This window comes from Notamacropus eugenii, chromosome 2 (genome assembly GCF_028372415.1).
Source record: "Notamacropus eugenii isolate mMacEug1 chromosome 2, mMacEug1.pri_v2, whole genome shotgun sequence".
In the NCBI taxonomy this organism is placed as follows: domain Eukaryota; kingdom Metazoa; phylum Chordata; class Mammalia; order Diprotodontia; family Macropodidae; genus Notamacropus; species Notamacropus eugenii.
In genome coordinates this window covers 20,868,522-20,883,101 of record NC_092873.1, presented here as the reverse complement: position 1 = coordinate 20,883,101, position 14,580 = coordinate 20,868,522, and the positions used below count along the sequence as shown (strand labels likewise).

At 48.5% G+C, this 14,580-nt stretch overlaps 1 protein-coding gene across 7 annotated transcripts in view; it reads right to left on the bottom strand.

Annotated features, from left to right (window-relative positions):
• Positions 1–229: 229 nt before the first annotated feature.
• Positions 230–14,580, bottom strand: part of PPP6R3 (protein phosphatase 6 regulatory subunit 3) — a 97,011-nt gene continuing 82,660 nt past the window's right edge. For 6 of the 7 annotated variants that reach the window (XM_072639371.1, XM_072639369.1, XM_072639370.1 and 3 more), the window contains 7 exons: positions 14,034–14,164; positions 12,468–12,589; positions 11,889–12,042; positions 9,661–9,767; positions 8,763–8,913; positions 6,001–6,123; positions 230–1,716 (listed from right to left, as the gene is read on the bottom strand). In XM_072639371.1, coding sequence (XP_072495472.1) covers positions 1,665–1,716; positions 6,001–6,123; positions 8,763–8,913; positions 9,661–9,767; positions 11,889–12,042; positions 12,468–12,589; positions 14,034–14,164 — 840 coding nt within the window. In that variant the 3' untranslated portion in view covers positions 230–1,664. Of the gene's footprint in view, positions 1,717–6,000; positions 6,124–6,170; positions 6,409–8,762; positions 8,914–9,660; positions 9,768–11,888; positions 12,043–12,467; positions 12,590–14,033; positions 14,165–14,580 lie in introns of those variants that run through there. The other variant, XM_072639373.1, reaches the window with a different exon arrangement.

Here is a 14,580-nt window from a genome sequence, read left to right as displayed (position 1 = left end):
CCACAGTCACCTTCCAAGGCAGGAACGATGGTCACTTCTGAAAGGGACACTCACAAGTCCATCTCAGGCAAGGGCAATGAGGAGGGAGAACCGCCCACCCCCCGAACTAAGGATCCAAGCTCTCGGACTGGAGTCCCACTGTGAGAAGAATGGGCGGGGCTGCCTTTGAAATCCCTGGGTAGTTTCTATACCACTGGAAATGGAAAAAGGAACAAGCAGTAAGCCAGCATCCATTTGATTTTTTTTTTATTTCTGTATGTAACGTAATGTTTTAGGCACGCTGCTTGGGAGGCTATTTCTAAAAAATCGTTGGCCATCGTTCAGAGCATCCTTTTGGTTTTAAATACTGGTCAGGAAAAAACAAATGACGTAAAAATAGGTGAAGAACTTTCTATTACAGAAATGAAAAAATTGATTTGCATCTAAAAGTACAAGAGGTAACGTAGAAGTGACCCCTTCACCAGGCGGACGACACGGCGACATGCGGCCCATCGCTTCTGCTGTTGGAGAAGGCGGGTGGATTTTTATCCTGACGTAGAAAATTATAAATTACAATGAATTAGTATCCATAATCACTATATTTACACAAACCAGGTCTAAAAAATGCACTGGCTTAGAATTTACGAGTGAAAACTTCACAAGGTACGGGAGAACAAGGAACATGCTCAGGTGCCCAGTTCTGAATGCTACGCCCAAAACCTGAACGCGTGCTAATTCTATTAGCAGTGCGCTGACTCCTGCGGCTTGCCTAATGCGAGGAGACTGTTCTGAAATGTTCATTTGTAATGCTTGGGTAACAAGGTACAATTTGGTGAATGAATGGGTTAAAAGGCAGGTGAACTACCCAAAACGAAAGAACAAATCCCAAACCCCAAACCACAAGCCATATCCACTCCAAATAACCTAGTGTTTCATTGGCGTGAGGAACCATTCCAAGCAAACAAGACTCAACAGAACATATGGCTTTACAGTAACATCGATTTGTCAACTAAGTTGTAGCAATAAATACTTAAAATCTCTACCAATAGACTTACATTTTTGATCTGTTTTAAACAATACAGAAAACAGTTACCAATTAAAAACTGGTTATAAAAAGAACACCCCAAATTTCTTATTTAAATTCACTTTTGCAAGTCAGAACAACCAAAAGAACCCTTAGAGGACATTTCAATCCTACAACTTCTTGCCAACCTAGGAGAAAAATGAGTTCAGAATTTTTTGTACAAGGTGAAAAAATGTATGAAAACGGCCTAAAGACTTTGGTCACACTAACTGTCCAATAGTTATGTCTCCAGTACAATAGATCTGTGTATTCACTTTTATAAAACTAATCTTACAGCCATCTGGACTCTAGCATCCCTACTATTATTCCATGGGGGGGCAAGGTCTTCTTCCACAGGCCACCCATGACTCATAACAATACAATATAAACATAGGCAAAAATGCTTGGTATTTGTCAATGTGCAAGATTTTTACACTTCTGAATTTCTCTGTACAATGTCTTAAAATCTAGAATATAAACGTTGCTGGTCCTGATCCCTTGCAAAGTTAGTGCAGCAGTGACTGGCTTGGACAGGCTCTGGATGAAATCCTCAAGAAACACCATTTTTTAACCCATGGCTATCAGTCTGTAGTCCTCAGTCAACAGCAGGAGACATTACATATCATACAGGGCCATTAACAGAGGTCTCTCCTAAAAGGCTTGGCTGATCAGTCCTAAAAAACCAAAAGAAAGACATTCAGGGCACTTGAATGAGACCCACTGAGCCAAGCAGAAACATTTACATTGGGCATCATCAACAGAAGGGGTTCAGGGTCAGGAAACTGGGAAGAAAGGGTTGTTCAGGAAACAAAAACTGCTTCTGGGGAGAACAGGAAGACAGATGAGGGCTCCCGGAAAAAGCATGTCACCTAATTCAGCTCAATACTTGCCACTATTTGGGGGCAATCCCTGCCCTTGGGGACTCAAAGAGGATCACACCCCCACCCCCACCACACACAGACCCGCACGCATGTATACATACATACATACACACACACGAATACACACACGCCCCTCTCCCACCAGAGGGAGAGTGGGCAAATTCCTGGAAGGAGCCTGAAAGGTCTCAGGCAAAGCCGGGAAGGCAGAGGAGGAAGCATCACCTGGAAGGAACAGCTGGCAGGCCAGTGTGGAAGAGAAAAGGAATGCATGAAGGGAAATGAGATGGACTAATGGTACAACGCCAGATCTCAGGAGGGGAGGACCCGTATACTTGGGTCAAGATTCTATATTTCTTCCTAGAGACAACAGGGAGGCACAGAAGATTTCTAAAAAGGAAAGTAAAGCTCTTAGTCAGGACTTGACAAGTGAGGACTTCACTTGTACACATCGAGAGATAGCCTGGCCACTGTCCGTGCTACCTGTGAGACCCATGCTCACCAGTTTGTGTTGGCACAAACCATCCCAGTGACAGCCAGCTCACACTGGATTCTAATTGACCTCTGAAATGTAGGAAACACCCAATGGAAGCTGCTAGGAGGGCACTGAGAAGTGGAAGGCTTGAAACGCTACAAAGCTGCTAGCAGTACCCAGAGGTTTCAGGAGCTCCCCACTGGCAGTGGGGCCACAATCTCACAGTGTGCTAAGAGGTTTTCAGTTGCTGAGTGAATCACATTAGTAGAAGCCACTCAGGTGCTTTAAATTAAGTCAGAGTTTTCAGTTTGACTTCTAGAGGCTCACCCTGAGAGGGGTCAATTCTGGAAACAGAAGGCCCTCATCAGCAGCCCACCATCTCTGATCAGACATCCCAAGGCAATCATAACCTGGGGACATCAGAGAGAGGGCAACAGTGGATGTCTGGAGATACGCACCTACAGACCCGGTAGTTTGGAAAATGGACGCAAGTGTAAGGCTAACCTCGAGAAGGCTGTATCAAGCCAGCAAGGGAGACCCACTATGCCCAATTCCAAAGGAATCCTTCTGTTGGTGAGGAGAGCAGCAAGGCCCTTCCTGCCATGGGGGTGGGACAGGTCTTGCTCCAACACTCTTGTCCAAAGGGAAACTGATGGAACCACTGCTCCGCTGTATGCTCTTGGCGCCACAGAGGTGGCTCAATTGTACTAGTGTCTACCCATGACAGCCAAAGGCACCAGGCTTCACCGCTGGCCTTAATGACGCTACCGGAACCTGGGAAGGGCCCATGGGAAAGGCAGATCCAAATGTTCCTTGTAGGTGTCTTTTGCCACCAACACTGACATGAACATGAAATTACATCTTGAGGATGGGTTAAAGAAACCAAACTCCTCTTAATTCCTTCTTCCTCTCAATGATTCTAAGAAAGAAGGGTAATGAAGGTCATCATTCTGAAGAGCTGTGGTAACCGAAGTTTCTGTCCAGAACTGAGCATATCCTAAAGGCCTTGGGGTGGCCAAGAAGGTGGTGTCGAACCTTCTTCCCTCTAGGGCTCAGCCAGGAAGCCAGGTGGTCCAGAGGCTGGAGTGCTGGGCTCCAAGGCTTGTTCAGATGCCTGGACAGAAGCTTGTGTGACTGTGCACAAATCACTTCCATCTGTAAAGCAGGGATAACAAAAGCACCTCCTTCACCTGGGAGCTGGGTCAGCTATTCTTAGCAGCACCCAGAAGTGTCAGCAAAGGAGGTTCTATAGCCAAGCTGCAGAGCTCTCCAATCAGACACTTGTTCTCAGGGCTCTTCCTCCTCAGAGACATAGGCCCTGTGTGAGCCACTTCACCTGCCACCAAGGGCCTTGGGGTCCAGAGAATCAGCTTCATGCTTGCACCCCAAGGGACTAGCACTGTCTCCTGTATGTGTGCACTGAATGAATGGCCCGGGTGTCCAGTCTCACAAGGTCAGTGCGGCTCCCAATGCAGCAGCATCCCGCCATAAGACAAGAGTAAGAGAGCTGGTCAAAGGCACATGGGATTCTCCCTCACCTGGCTTCCAATAAGGGTTTGAGAAAGGACCCCCCACTTCCCTACATCACCAAAAATGACCACCTCTGAACATGCAATGAAAGAACAGGTGTTGGTATAGGTAGTCTCAGCCTAGGCTTTGGGCCTCTAGCTTCCTTTCCTTCCATGAGCATAGGTGATAAAGCAGCAAGGGAGAGGGGGAGTTGACTAATGTCCAAAGAAGCCTAGCAAGAGGTCTAACTATCAGAGCTGATGGGCAGCAACAGAATTAGTGTTCTGCAACTACACTCTGCTTGGAGGAGGAACATGAACAGGAGGAGGAGGAGCCAAGCTCTGGCCTGACTGAAGAAGACACAGACCTTGAGGGAGACAATACAGAATTAAGGTGAAACATAACATGACTTATTTAATGGTTCCGAAAACTGCTTTACAGTTCTGGTCATTTTTGATGGTTTTACCTATCAACCTCCCAGGAACGCATAACAGCGTTATAAGTAACTGGTTCTTGTTCAAGTTTTTGTCAATGGGGGTCTTATGTGTGTTAAGTATTTCTTTTGAGGTGAAGAAACAAATAATTGTCCTATACCCCCCCCCCCAAAAAAAAGGCACATGGGAATGAGAAGGCAGATCCAGACGATCCAGGGGGAGGTGAGCCTGCCCTTGGTTTTTCACACAATTTCCCTATGGACCAGATGTTGGGGGTGTCAACACTGTCATTTACAAATGAAACCAGCCACTTTCATAAATGTTTCCTCCACATATTCCTAAAAAATCCTCCCCCAAGCTAAGCCCTTCAGGAAACAGGGTAAGGGTTGGGATTGGATTTGGGAGAGAGATCTGTGAGCTTGAAGCGCCCCCTGCTGTCTGCTCATGGTCCTGTCACCAAATCACTCAAAATGAACTTTGCCCCACACTGAAGACGACTGGTCAGCTCAGTAAACAAAGACAAGATACTCCTCAAAGCTCAGAAAGGGTGGCTGTCATTCTGTCGGAAACTTCAATGTCACTTCTACTTTGTCTGACCAAGAGGGGATCCAAGAGGAAAACAGAAATGTCCTCAGGGACAGGGATTTGCTCAACTGATCCTGTTTGGAGGCTATGATAAGGCAGACACCCAGCTCAGCCCCGAGGCCTTCTCCCTCAAGAGTAGCCCTGCAAGCTCCGAATGACTGTGTTGAGGATTCCTGCCCCAACCTCTCTGCTGACCACCAGGACACATTGTAAAGTGCTGGACACAGACACACACACAGACACACACACCACACATACAGACACACAGACACATACACACACACACAAACACACACAATCAGATGGGGCAACATTCTCCCAATCCAGGCAATTCCACTACCTATCCTCCTACCTGCAACACTCTCCCTCTTTATCCCTACTTTCACCACAAAGCCCTTCCCTGACTTGGTGCCACCCTTCTCTAGCCGGTTTGTGCCTGGCTATTTTACAAGTTTACTCCTTCATGACAGCAGGGGTTGTCTTTTGCTTTTCCTTGCATTCACAGTGATGAGAACACAGTAGGTGTTTAATAAATGTTTACTAACTCCTGGAAAACCTCTCCCTCTTAGACAAGCCAGGAACAGCACACGTTCTACAATGCGCTCTACCGCTCATGTCTGTAACCCCCACAGCTAAGGCCAAAGCCAGACGTGCAGGCCCTGGTGTGACCCGGCCCCTACACAGGGCAAGGAAAAGTCTCAGATCAGGGTCTGATGGCTGAGCAGCATCTGCAAGATCAGGCCACACACTGTTTGGAGGGGGCTGTGGGATGTCCTTCTGTGGAGCTATCACCACTTTCTCCACAAGCTCTTTCTTCAGAGTTTCCAGGCCATTACCCAGTGAAGACAGTGACAACAGCCCTTGGGGAAAACAGTTCCTGAAAACCGTGATGGAGTATTCTGGCCATGTTTCTGCTTTGGCAAGACTGTCACAAAGGAGACCTGCCTGGGCAGGGCTGTGTGTCTTCTAAAAACAGGGCTTCTAGAAGGACTGGGTTTGAGAAGCTGAGCTCCCTCTAGGACTGACAACACCTGTGACTCCAGCAGGTCCCCCTCCCCTCATGGCCTGCCCTCTCACCTCTGCTCGGGGCTCAGGCCCGTCGGCTGGGAAGCAGCAGGACTGGAGTCAGCACTTTCTGTCCTCTCCTCCACCACATATTTACAAGAAGCATCTTGAGAGGTAGACAATTTTCCTTCTTCACTGCAGGAGAGAAGGTACAGCTGCCATTAGGGCACCACAGGGGCCCTGGGGAGCGGGGAGCACCGGATGACGGGACATGCAATGGCTTTTGGAGGGCGGCGGCCACTGTGCCAAGTCCAAGCAGCAAGCTCAGCATGCTCGGGGTGGGATGACCACGAAGGTCACAGACACGGGGAGATGGGAGGAGAGCAGCACACATGAGGGGGATGATGGGATGCCGCTGGTGCTCGAGGACAAACCCAGGCTACCACACGAGAGCGTACATACCGATAGGATTTCAACACTCTGAAGCAAGTGTGCAAAATAGAAAAAGAAATGTATAAACATTTCAAAATATTCTCGGGAATTAGGGATTTGGGCACAACATATCCTCTACTGCGCATGAGTAAAACGTTATCTTTCTAGAAACAGACTGGTGAAGGTGTTAACTGAATCTGTTTGAAGGAACAAATAGTCATGGTTAGAGGCTGCCCCAGCCCGAGCCCAGCTCAGGACAGTCAGGGCAGAACTCCAACCCTGGGGAACGTCGGGGAAGAGGACGAGACAGGCACTGCCAGCATCTGTCACGCCTAGAAGGGCTCTACAGGAGCCAAGAGGATGCAGCAGGAGTGGCGTCTGGGAAGGGCCTCGGAAGTCAGATTTCTGCTCCTGCATGGGGACTGCCCACTCCTCTGTCCTAATTCTATTGTCAGCAGAATAAAACAATCAAAACTCACTCTGCAAAAATTGCCCACCGTTAGCTCAGACTGAACACAGGCAACCTGAACACCACATGCGTCTCACCAAATGAAGCCAGCTTCTTGGGACTAGTATTCAATTTGGCAAACATATGGACACGCGACTGACAACTGGCAAACGGGTCAGAGGCGGGGTTAAGAGAGAAGGATCATGCTTATATAGATGTCCCTCTCCTAGAAGGAGCACGGCATGGAGCCTAAGGCTTCTCGCCTTGATGCAGCACACTCTCTACAAGGACAAGGTGAGCTGGGCTGGGCAAATCCCAAGGGCTCTCAGGGCCTAATGGGAAGTCTGGCCATCTGCCTCTGCGTCCTGTGAGCACAAGCACCAAAGCAGCCCCCATCACATCTTTTCCTCTGCCAGACAGACATCTGGAGTTCCTGCAACTGGTTCTAAGATGGCAGGCAGCTCTCTAAACATCTCACAAAACCTCCAGCTTCTATCTCCCCAAAGGAACTTGAACTAGCCACACCTTCTACATTTTCTGCTCAGGAGCCCCAGGGCACAGGGCCCAGTTTTCTCAGCTTGGATCCTGGTTGTGCTTCCAGGTCTGTCACCTGCAAATGCTTCTAGGTAGGCACCGAGGTTTTCATCTAAATCCACAATCAAAGGGTCAAAAGCCCAGCACCTCAAAAGATCCCTAACAGTCCAAGTGGAACATTAAACTCCTTGTAGCAAACCACCCTCTTCTCTCATCTGTACTTTCCTATCCTGTCATCACATACTGTGGCACCCCCAAGCCACCTCCCACCTTCTGCTCTCGTCGCTCCATCCAGATTCCCAGAGGGTCACTCTTGGCTTGTGTCCTCAGTCCTGGGACCTTTCCTAGGCCTCCCATCACAGCTCTCCCTGGCATGACAGTCTAGAAATCCAACCCCACCCTGGGGCACAGGCAGAGCTGCCGACATGCCAACCCCTGAAATGGCAGGAGCAACACTCCGAGTGTTGGTCACGTTTTCTAGATGGTCTCAGGTTTGCAAACAGCACAGCTCTCTCGTGTCATGTTGGGCCGACCTTCAAGCTCAATTACTCCTTTCTTTCATCAGTTTTCAAATTCCTGTCCATGACAACTCCTGGGATGTATTCCCTGAGGAGAAGGATGCTGTGACGAGTGACAAAAATTGCCACTGCTAAATAGAGCCCTGTCCTTGAGGCTCCTGGGAGCCTGGACCAAAGGTTGAACATGCCCAGCCCTGGGTCACCTGCTCTGGGCCTTGATGTGCTCCTTTCTCCACTTCCCTGGCAGCCTGCTTCTGCTCCTGGGCATGGCCGCCAAGGTCATTCTCCTCACAAACTATCACTCACTCTCTGCTCAGACCAGGGAATGCTTCTTGGCTCTACAGGATCCTTTCCAGTTTTTCCTCATGTGCCTTCCCTCCAAGGGCTCTGGGAGGCATCCTGACTGGCCCAGGAACCTATCCACTGGACTGGTATTACTCCCTCACCTGAGACCACATGTCTACATGGTATCTGTTTCTAGGCATCTAATACTACATGGATTAACTGCTGGGGGGGAAGGTGGTCGAGGGAAAGACTCCACAAGCTGCTCCTCCAGGGTTCTTTCCTGCTGTTGAGAACTAGGAACATTCTTTTTAGTTATGACTCTTGGCTATTTTATCTCTAAACTAAAAGGACAGGGCCCTGAGCTCAGAGCAGGCTGGCCCCAACAGACAAACCCAGAACCAGCTTAAAGCTATCTCCATCCCATGGCCTGGCAATGAGCCTTTGATTTTCAGGAAAGTGGCCGACTTTCTCTGCAAAGCCAGCCCTTCCCAAGCAAATGCGAGAGCGTCCACAGAGTGACTTCTGGAGGGCCCGGGAAGGGCCAGACCTGGGCCCCTGCTCCCGCCCCTGCCCTCCTCCCGGAGCCCGAGTGGCCGGCACGCTTAGGGGACGGTTACCTTTTGAAGACGGCAGTTTCAGTTTTTGCATCTACCGTAAGGCTGAGCGTCTCCTTCATGCTGCCGTTCATGACTGTCTCCGTTACCTTGTCGCTGCTTTCTGCATCATCTTCTCCATCAGAAGTGGCTTCCATGGCGACACTACCTGGGCCTACAGAGAGAACCCTTCTAAGGAATTTTCAAGGTGACTGGTGTGCTCCCACACACTGTGGGGGCAGGGGAGTCAGGATTCCACCACCACCCCCCTCCCACAAGGAGCAGAGACCAATGGTCTCAGGGTAAGAAGAGCGGCTCATCAAGTGGCAGCCCAGGGAACCTCCTGGCTCTGAGTCCCACGTGAGAAGAGGGCCTGAAGAGGCCGCTGAGATATCCCCCTGAGCACTTACGCCCACTGTCATGATTACTCCCCAGTATCTGAAAAACTACACAGCTAAGAGGCCACTAGGGGCGCCACAGTGAGCCTGGAGTCAGGCTGGTGCATCTTTCTGAGTTCAAATCCAGCTTCAGTGTGACCCTGGTCAGGTCACTTAGCTGTTTGCCTCAGTTTCCTCCTCTGTCAAATGAGCTGGAGGAGGAAATGGCAAATCGCTCCAGTATCTCTGCCAAGAAAATCCCAAATGGGGTCACAAAGAGTTGGACATGACTGAAAAACGACCAAACAATAAAAATTAACTCTTCACACTGTGGAGCTAAAAAAGCAGATCTGAATCTGTTCCAGGAAGGCTCACCCTTCTTTACCACACTCCCCTTGAGAACTGACTACAATGATTCCTGTGGACAAAGGAAACTTTCCAGGGCTCTCTGGCCTACACAGAGCCACGATGCTGCTTACAACACCCTCCCAAGTGCACGGCATTTTGTAGTATTTGACCTTAGCCTCTTCGTAGTCTATACTTACCCTCTGGGGGTGCTGTCAGTGAAACAGCACTGGTAGCTAAGGGGTCCACCGGTTCAGTATTGGTTTCCATTTCCACTGGAGAATTACTCCTTAAAGAATCCTTTGTACTTTTAGGAAAAAACATGTTTTTGGAATTAGGAAGATATCTCAGTCAATCACCCACCATTTATTAAGTGCCTACTATGTGCCAGGATACAGAGGGGATACAGAGAGCAAAGCAAGACAGGCCCTGACCTCAAGAGGTTTACAGGTGGCTGAAAGAAGCTACATGTACACAATCTAGCTTATACAAATGGAGGGGAGGGGCATGCACAAGGGCTGAGCCCTCCAGGCTGAAAGTGAGTGTGAGAAGCTCAAATCAGGCCTACGGCACCCCCAAGGTCAAAGACACAGAGACAGGCAGTGGCCAAAGTACAAGAAGGTTGGTCACCAATCCTTTCCTGAGGCGTGAGGGATGTTTGGGTGGGAAGGTCTGGAGAAACCTTGGGAGTGAGGGGAAGGAACCTATGTAAGGGCTACCTGACCACAGCAGGGCCCAGGGTGAGGCTATATGCCTTCCACTGTAGACTATACCTGAACTTGACTGAAATAATAATAATAGCAAGGGAATTACGAGACGATCAAATAGAGATGGTGGGACCTTGTCTGGTCAAGGGCCTCCATCTAGTCAGGTGTCAATAATTTATCCCATTCTTGCAGACAAAGTACCAGAAATCTGAAGTGTTACTATCAGTCATCAAATGCGAGAGAGATTGCCAATTTTAATAAATTGGACACGCCCACAACAAAGAAAACATGAAGCAACACAAGGACTGTGAGGGCTTCTAGAACCCACCCAGCGTTCTCCCCAGGAAGCAGACTGTGTCCAGCCTTATGGGAAGAAAGTAAGAGTCTCTGTCCTCCTTAACTGGGACACACCACACAAGTCACAAGCATGCTTGCAGAACTTGTACTCGAGGGCTGACAGTTACTCAGACCCTCCAAGGGCTTCAATGCGTCAGTCTGTCTGGTAGGGCCACCTGGTAAGGAAAGACCCATCTCCTTAGGATCACCTTTCTTCCTGTTTTCTCTAGTACCAGGATAACTTAAGGGATAACTGATGAAAAGAGTATTTGCCAGATGGCCATAATAGCATTTCCATAAGCAGTAAGTGAAAATAATTTCCAGCATTTAGTTAACAGAAATTAATTACAGGCAAAATCGTGTTGTAATAAACGCTTACCCAAATCAACCTGCAGGACACACACTGAGCCTGCGACCAGCACTAAAATTCCCCAAGAACTAAGCTGTGAGGTTGACCACTCATGATGCTTGATATGTACCAATCAGTAATTGCCCCGATGAGACCTCAATTGAACAGGTCAGTCGGTTAGGCAAGCCACATAAATAGCCCAGCACAATGCCCATCTGTTCTAACATTCACAAGGTCTGAAGCTAGGAGCTTCGGGCAGCCACAAGCTGGGGACCAGAGACCAGTGATCCCCTACTACTCGAGGAGGAGTGTCACCTCACAGCCCATCACTGAAGTTTCCAGCTGTGCAACAGCTGGGTCCTGAGAAAAGTCAGGGCAGCCACAATTCCCACTGGCTGACCATGGTTGCAGTGATGGCATTACTTCCTCATGCCTCCAAAGGGGCTGAGATGAGAAAGATAGGTTTTTTTTCCTTTTATAAACACACAGGTAAGCCAGGGGGATTTGGGAGTCAGAGGAGGAAATACTTTGGAATATCAAGGATTTTAGGCATATTAAAAAACCACAGAGAATACAGAAATTCCTAACACCAGTCAGCAAAGTGATACTTGAAAGATGTGAGAGAATTAGAGAAAAAAAATCCTTTTATAACAAAGACCTGGAATATTTATAATGAGCCATTAGGCCAACAGTGAGCTGCTCTTGGTCACCAGGGTCCTCTGGGGCTCTGTGTCCATCACCTTCTACGCCCTCAGCACCTTCTCCGGGTCCTAGGATTCTGGCTTTTCAAACCAATCTTATTTTAGGCTCCTGATCTTTGCACTGTGGGACCATCTCTACCCCCCAGTGCAATCTTTTTAACAGTTCCTTAACAATGCTCTTTTCCCCTAATTCTCCTTTCATGAAGACATGAATAGAGAGATACCAAGAAAATGCCCAGAAACAGAAACAAAGAAATTAAATGCCCATTCCCTAAATGGGCTTACTCAAACAAAAACCTGGTAGTTGGCTGTATGAATGCTGCCCGCACACTCACCTCAACGGGGACGTAAACTCGGAGAACGAAGCCCAGCCTGTCTCTTTAGTTGGCATTGGTTCTTCTGTGTTCCAAACGTCAGACCCCACTGAATCAAGGCTGGCACCATGTGCCGTCTCCATGGGCACATCAAAGTTGGCTGACCAGTTGGGTGCTATGAGAAGGGGCAACGCCAGCATCAGCATAAACTGAGAAGAGTGGAAGCAGTCCCTGACCCTATGTCAGGCCCAGCCCTCACGCCAATAACCTGGTATGTATCCAGGATCCCCAAGTCCAACCCTGCCATTTGAGGGCAGAGAGCCCTAGGTCTGGAGCCTAGCTTCCAGCTCTGGCCCTGACAGAACAACCCCCCACCCTGCCTTCTGTATGACTGGTCTGCTGCTTGAAGAATGACAGGAGACATTTGTCAAGCAGTACCATAAACATCCCCAAGAAATTCTCCATGGCCTAGCAATAAGACCAGGCTACATCACAACAAAAGTTATTAGGAAGTTATTTAAAAGCAGACAACTGTCCAAGAGGAGTAGCAGATGGGCATCATGAAAGGCAGGCAGGATGGACAGGGTGAAAACAACTCACGTTCGTTCAGATCCACTTCCATCTTGTCCTCTGGGTTGGCATTGCTGGAGTCAAATAAATCATGTTTTGCTCCATCCTCCTCCTCAGAATCTGTACTTTCTTCGCTGTCTGTGCTCCCTGAACTGAAGGAAAAAAAAAGTTATGTGCTCAAGTTATTTGCCCAACCCAGAAACCTCTTTCAAACAGAACCCACGCCAAGGAAGGCAATGATAAAAACCTACAAATGACAATAACAGTAAAGGAAAAGACAGAATACAGCTGAGTTTAAATGAACTGCAATGACTCATCTTGGTCTCAGAAAACAAACAAGGGAACACATGTCCTTCTTCACAGTGGGGGTGGGGAATGTTTTCTATGTTAACGGACAAGGTCATTTGACTGGCTGTTTTGGCATGACTGTTCTCCATCATTAGCAACGGGGTATAGTAAGTAACACTCCAAAAGTAACTGCTTAAAAACCACCCCAAAAACAAAACCAAACCCAGGCACCAAGGATTTTTTTGAAGGACTGAGTGCTGGACCAGGCTCACGATCAGGGCAGTGATATATTAGCTTTCTCAATATTATGCCTGACCAAAATGTATACACAACTCCTAAACCATAGCTGATTCTGGTCACAATGAGTGCTGTGGGAAAGAAGTTAGTCCTGGCAGGTTTAATGACCACACAAAGCAGAAATGTAAATCATCCCATTTGGGAAAGTAAGAGTTTTGTGTGGCCTGCATCTGAGTTCAGTGAGCCCATTTTCACTAGGTAATAAATCCAAGAGAGAAAAGTTTCTGCCATCTACATCATGACATTCCTGGAAGCTGGCACTCCATTTGGACAATGGTGACACAACTCAAAAGGGAGCCTGGCCCCTAAATTCAGACCATGGAACCCAGGGCTGCCAGTTGCGGGCAAGCTTCTCTGTATAATTAGAGCTCCTCCCTTCTCACCCTGCCCTCATACACCACTCTCCCCCAAGGACGTCAGGTCCTAAGGACCAGGAAAGACCTTCTATTCCTTCAACCAGGGTCCAGGCCTGGATAAAGCCAAGTGGGCCAAGAGGGAACTGGCCGGCTCCCTGCCTACTCCCATCCTACTTGTCCTGCTCTCTGGGGCAGAGTAGCAGTTCACTGTCTCCGGAGGGGTGAAGGAGGACCCCACCAGCAAAACCAGAGATCTGTGAAGCATCTCTACAATGCTTTGGAATCCTGAACTGTGACCCCCCCCCCCCAGGAGCCACAGCAGATCCCCAAGATTCTCATGCGCTTGCATCGGGCTAGTTTTGTGGAAATCCACGGTAAGCGGTGACTCCGCAGCCACTAACTGTTATTAAGCAGTAAGAGGCAGGACAATGGAGCAACGGACCTTACAGATATAACCTTGCAGGTGTAACCACAGCCCAGAGCCTCAAGTTTTCCCAACTGGAAAACAGGGCTGGTTATTAAAGAACACCTGGATGAACTGGGGGGAGTTCTTGGCTTCGGTCAGCAAGGCAGCTGCCCAGGGAGGAGACTGCTTCTGATGTGCAAACAGGTAAGGCTGGCTGGGGCAGGGGGAGTGGGGGGCTCCATCTCTCACCTCGATCGTCTCTGGGATTCTGGAGTGAAGGCGATGTGCTTCTCTTCCCAAATATCTTCCTCATCAGAACCGCCATCATCGAACTGCTGTATCCTCTCTTTACAGCAGGCTTCAAACAAGGCAATATTTCCCTAAACAAAAACAGGAGAAATATGAAGGAGAAGAAGAGACAAGCATGAGACTGCAACGTCAGCCGCTCCTCTCCCCAAGTTCTAAGAAGTGCAATGTGCATCTTGGTTTGGGACAGGCCAGTTTGGGGCTGCGTAAAGGGCCATTCGAAGAAGCACTCAGTGATGTTGAGCATTCGAGATCTTTTGGAAATGGTGTCTCTTTTCCCACTTCCTTCTCAATAACTAAGCATAGCACATACACAAAAGAAATGTAAAGATCTGACATTACCTTCCCCGGAAGTCAGAGCAGAAGGTTTCCCTGAATAGACTGGACTCAAAACTAGCATACAAGTAGCATGGACCATCTCCTCTTCCACTCTCACTTTCATCTAGTAAGATCATAATTTCATTCCCAAGAGTGAGCAACTCAAAGGCCT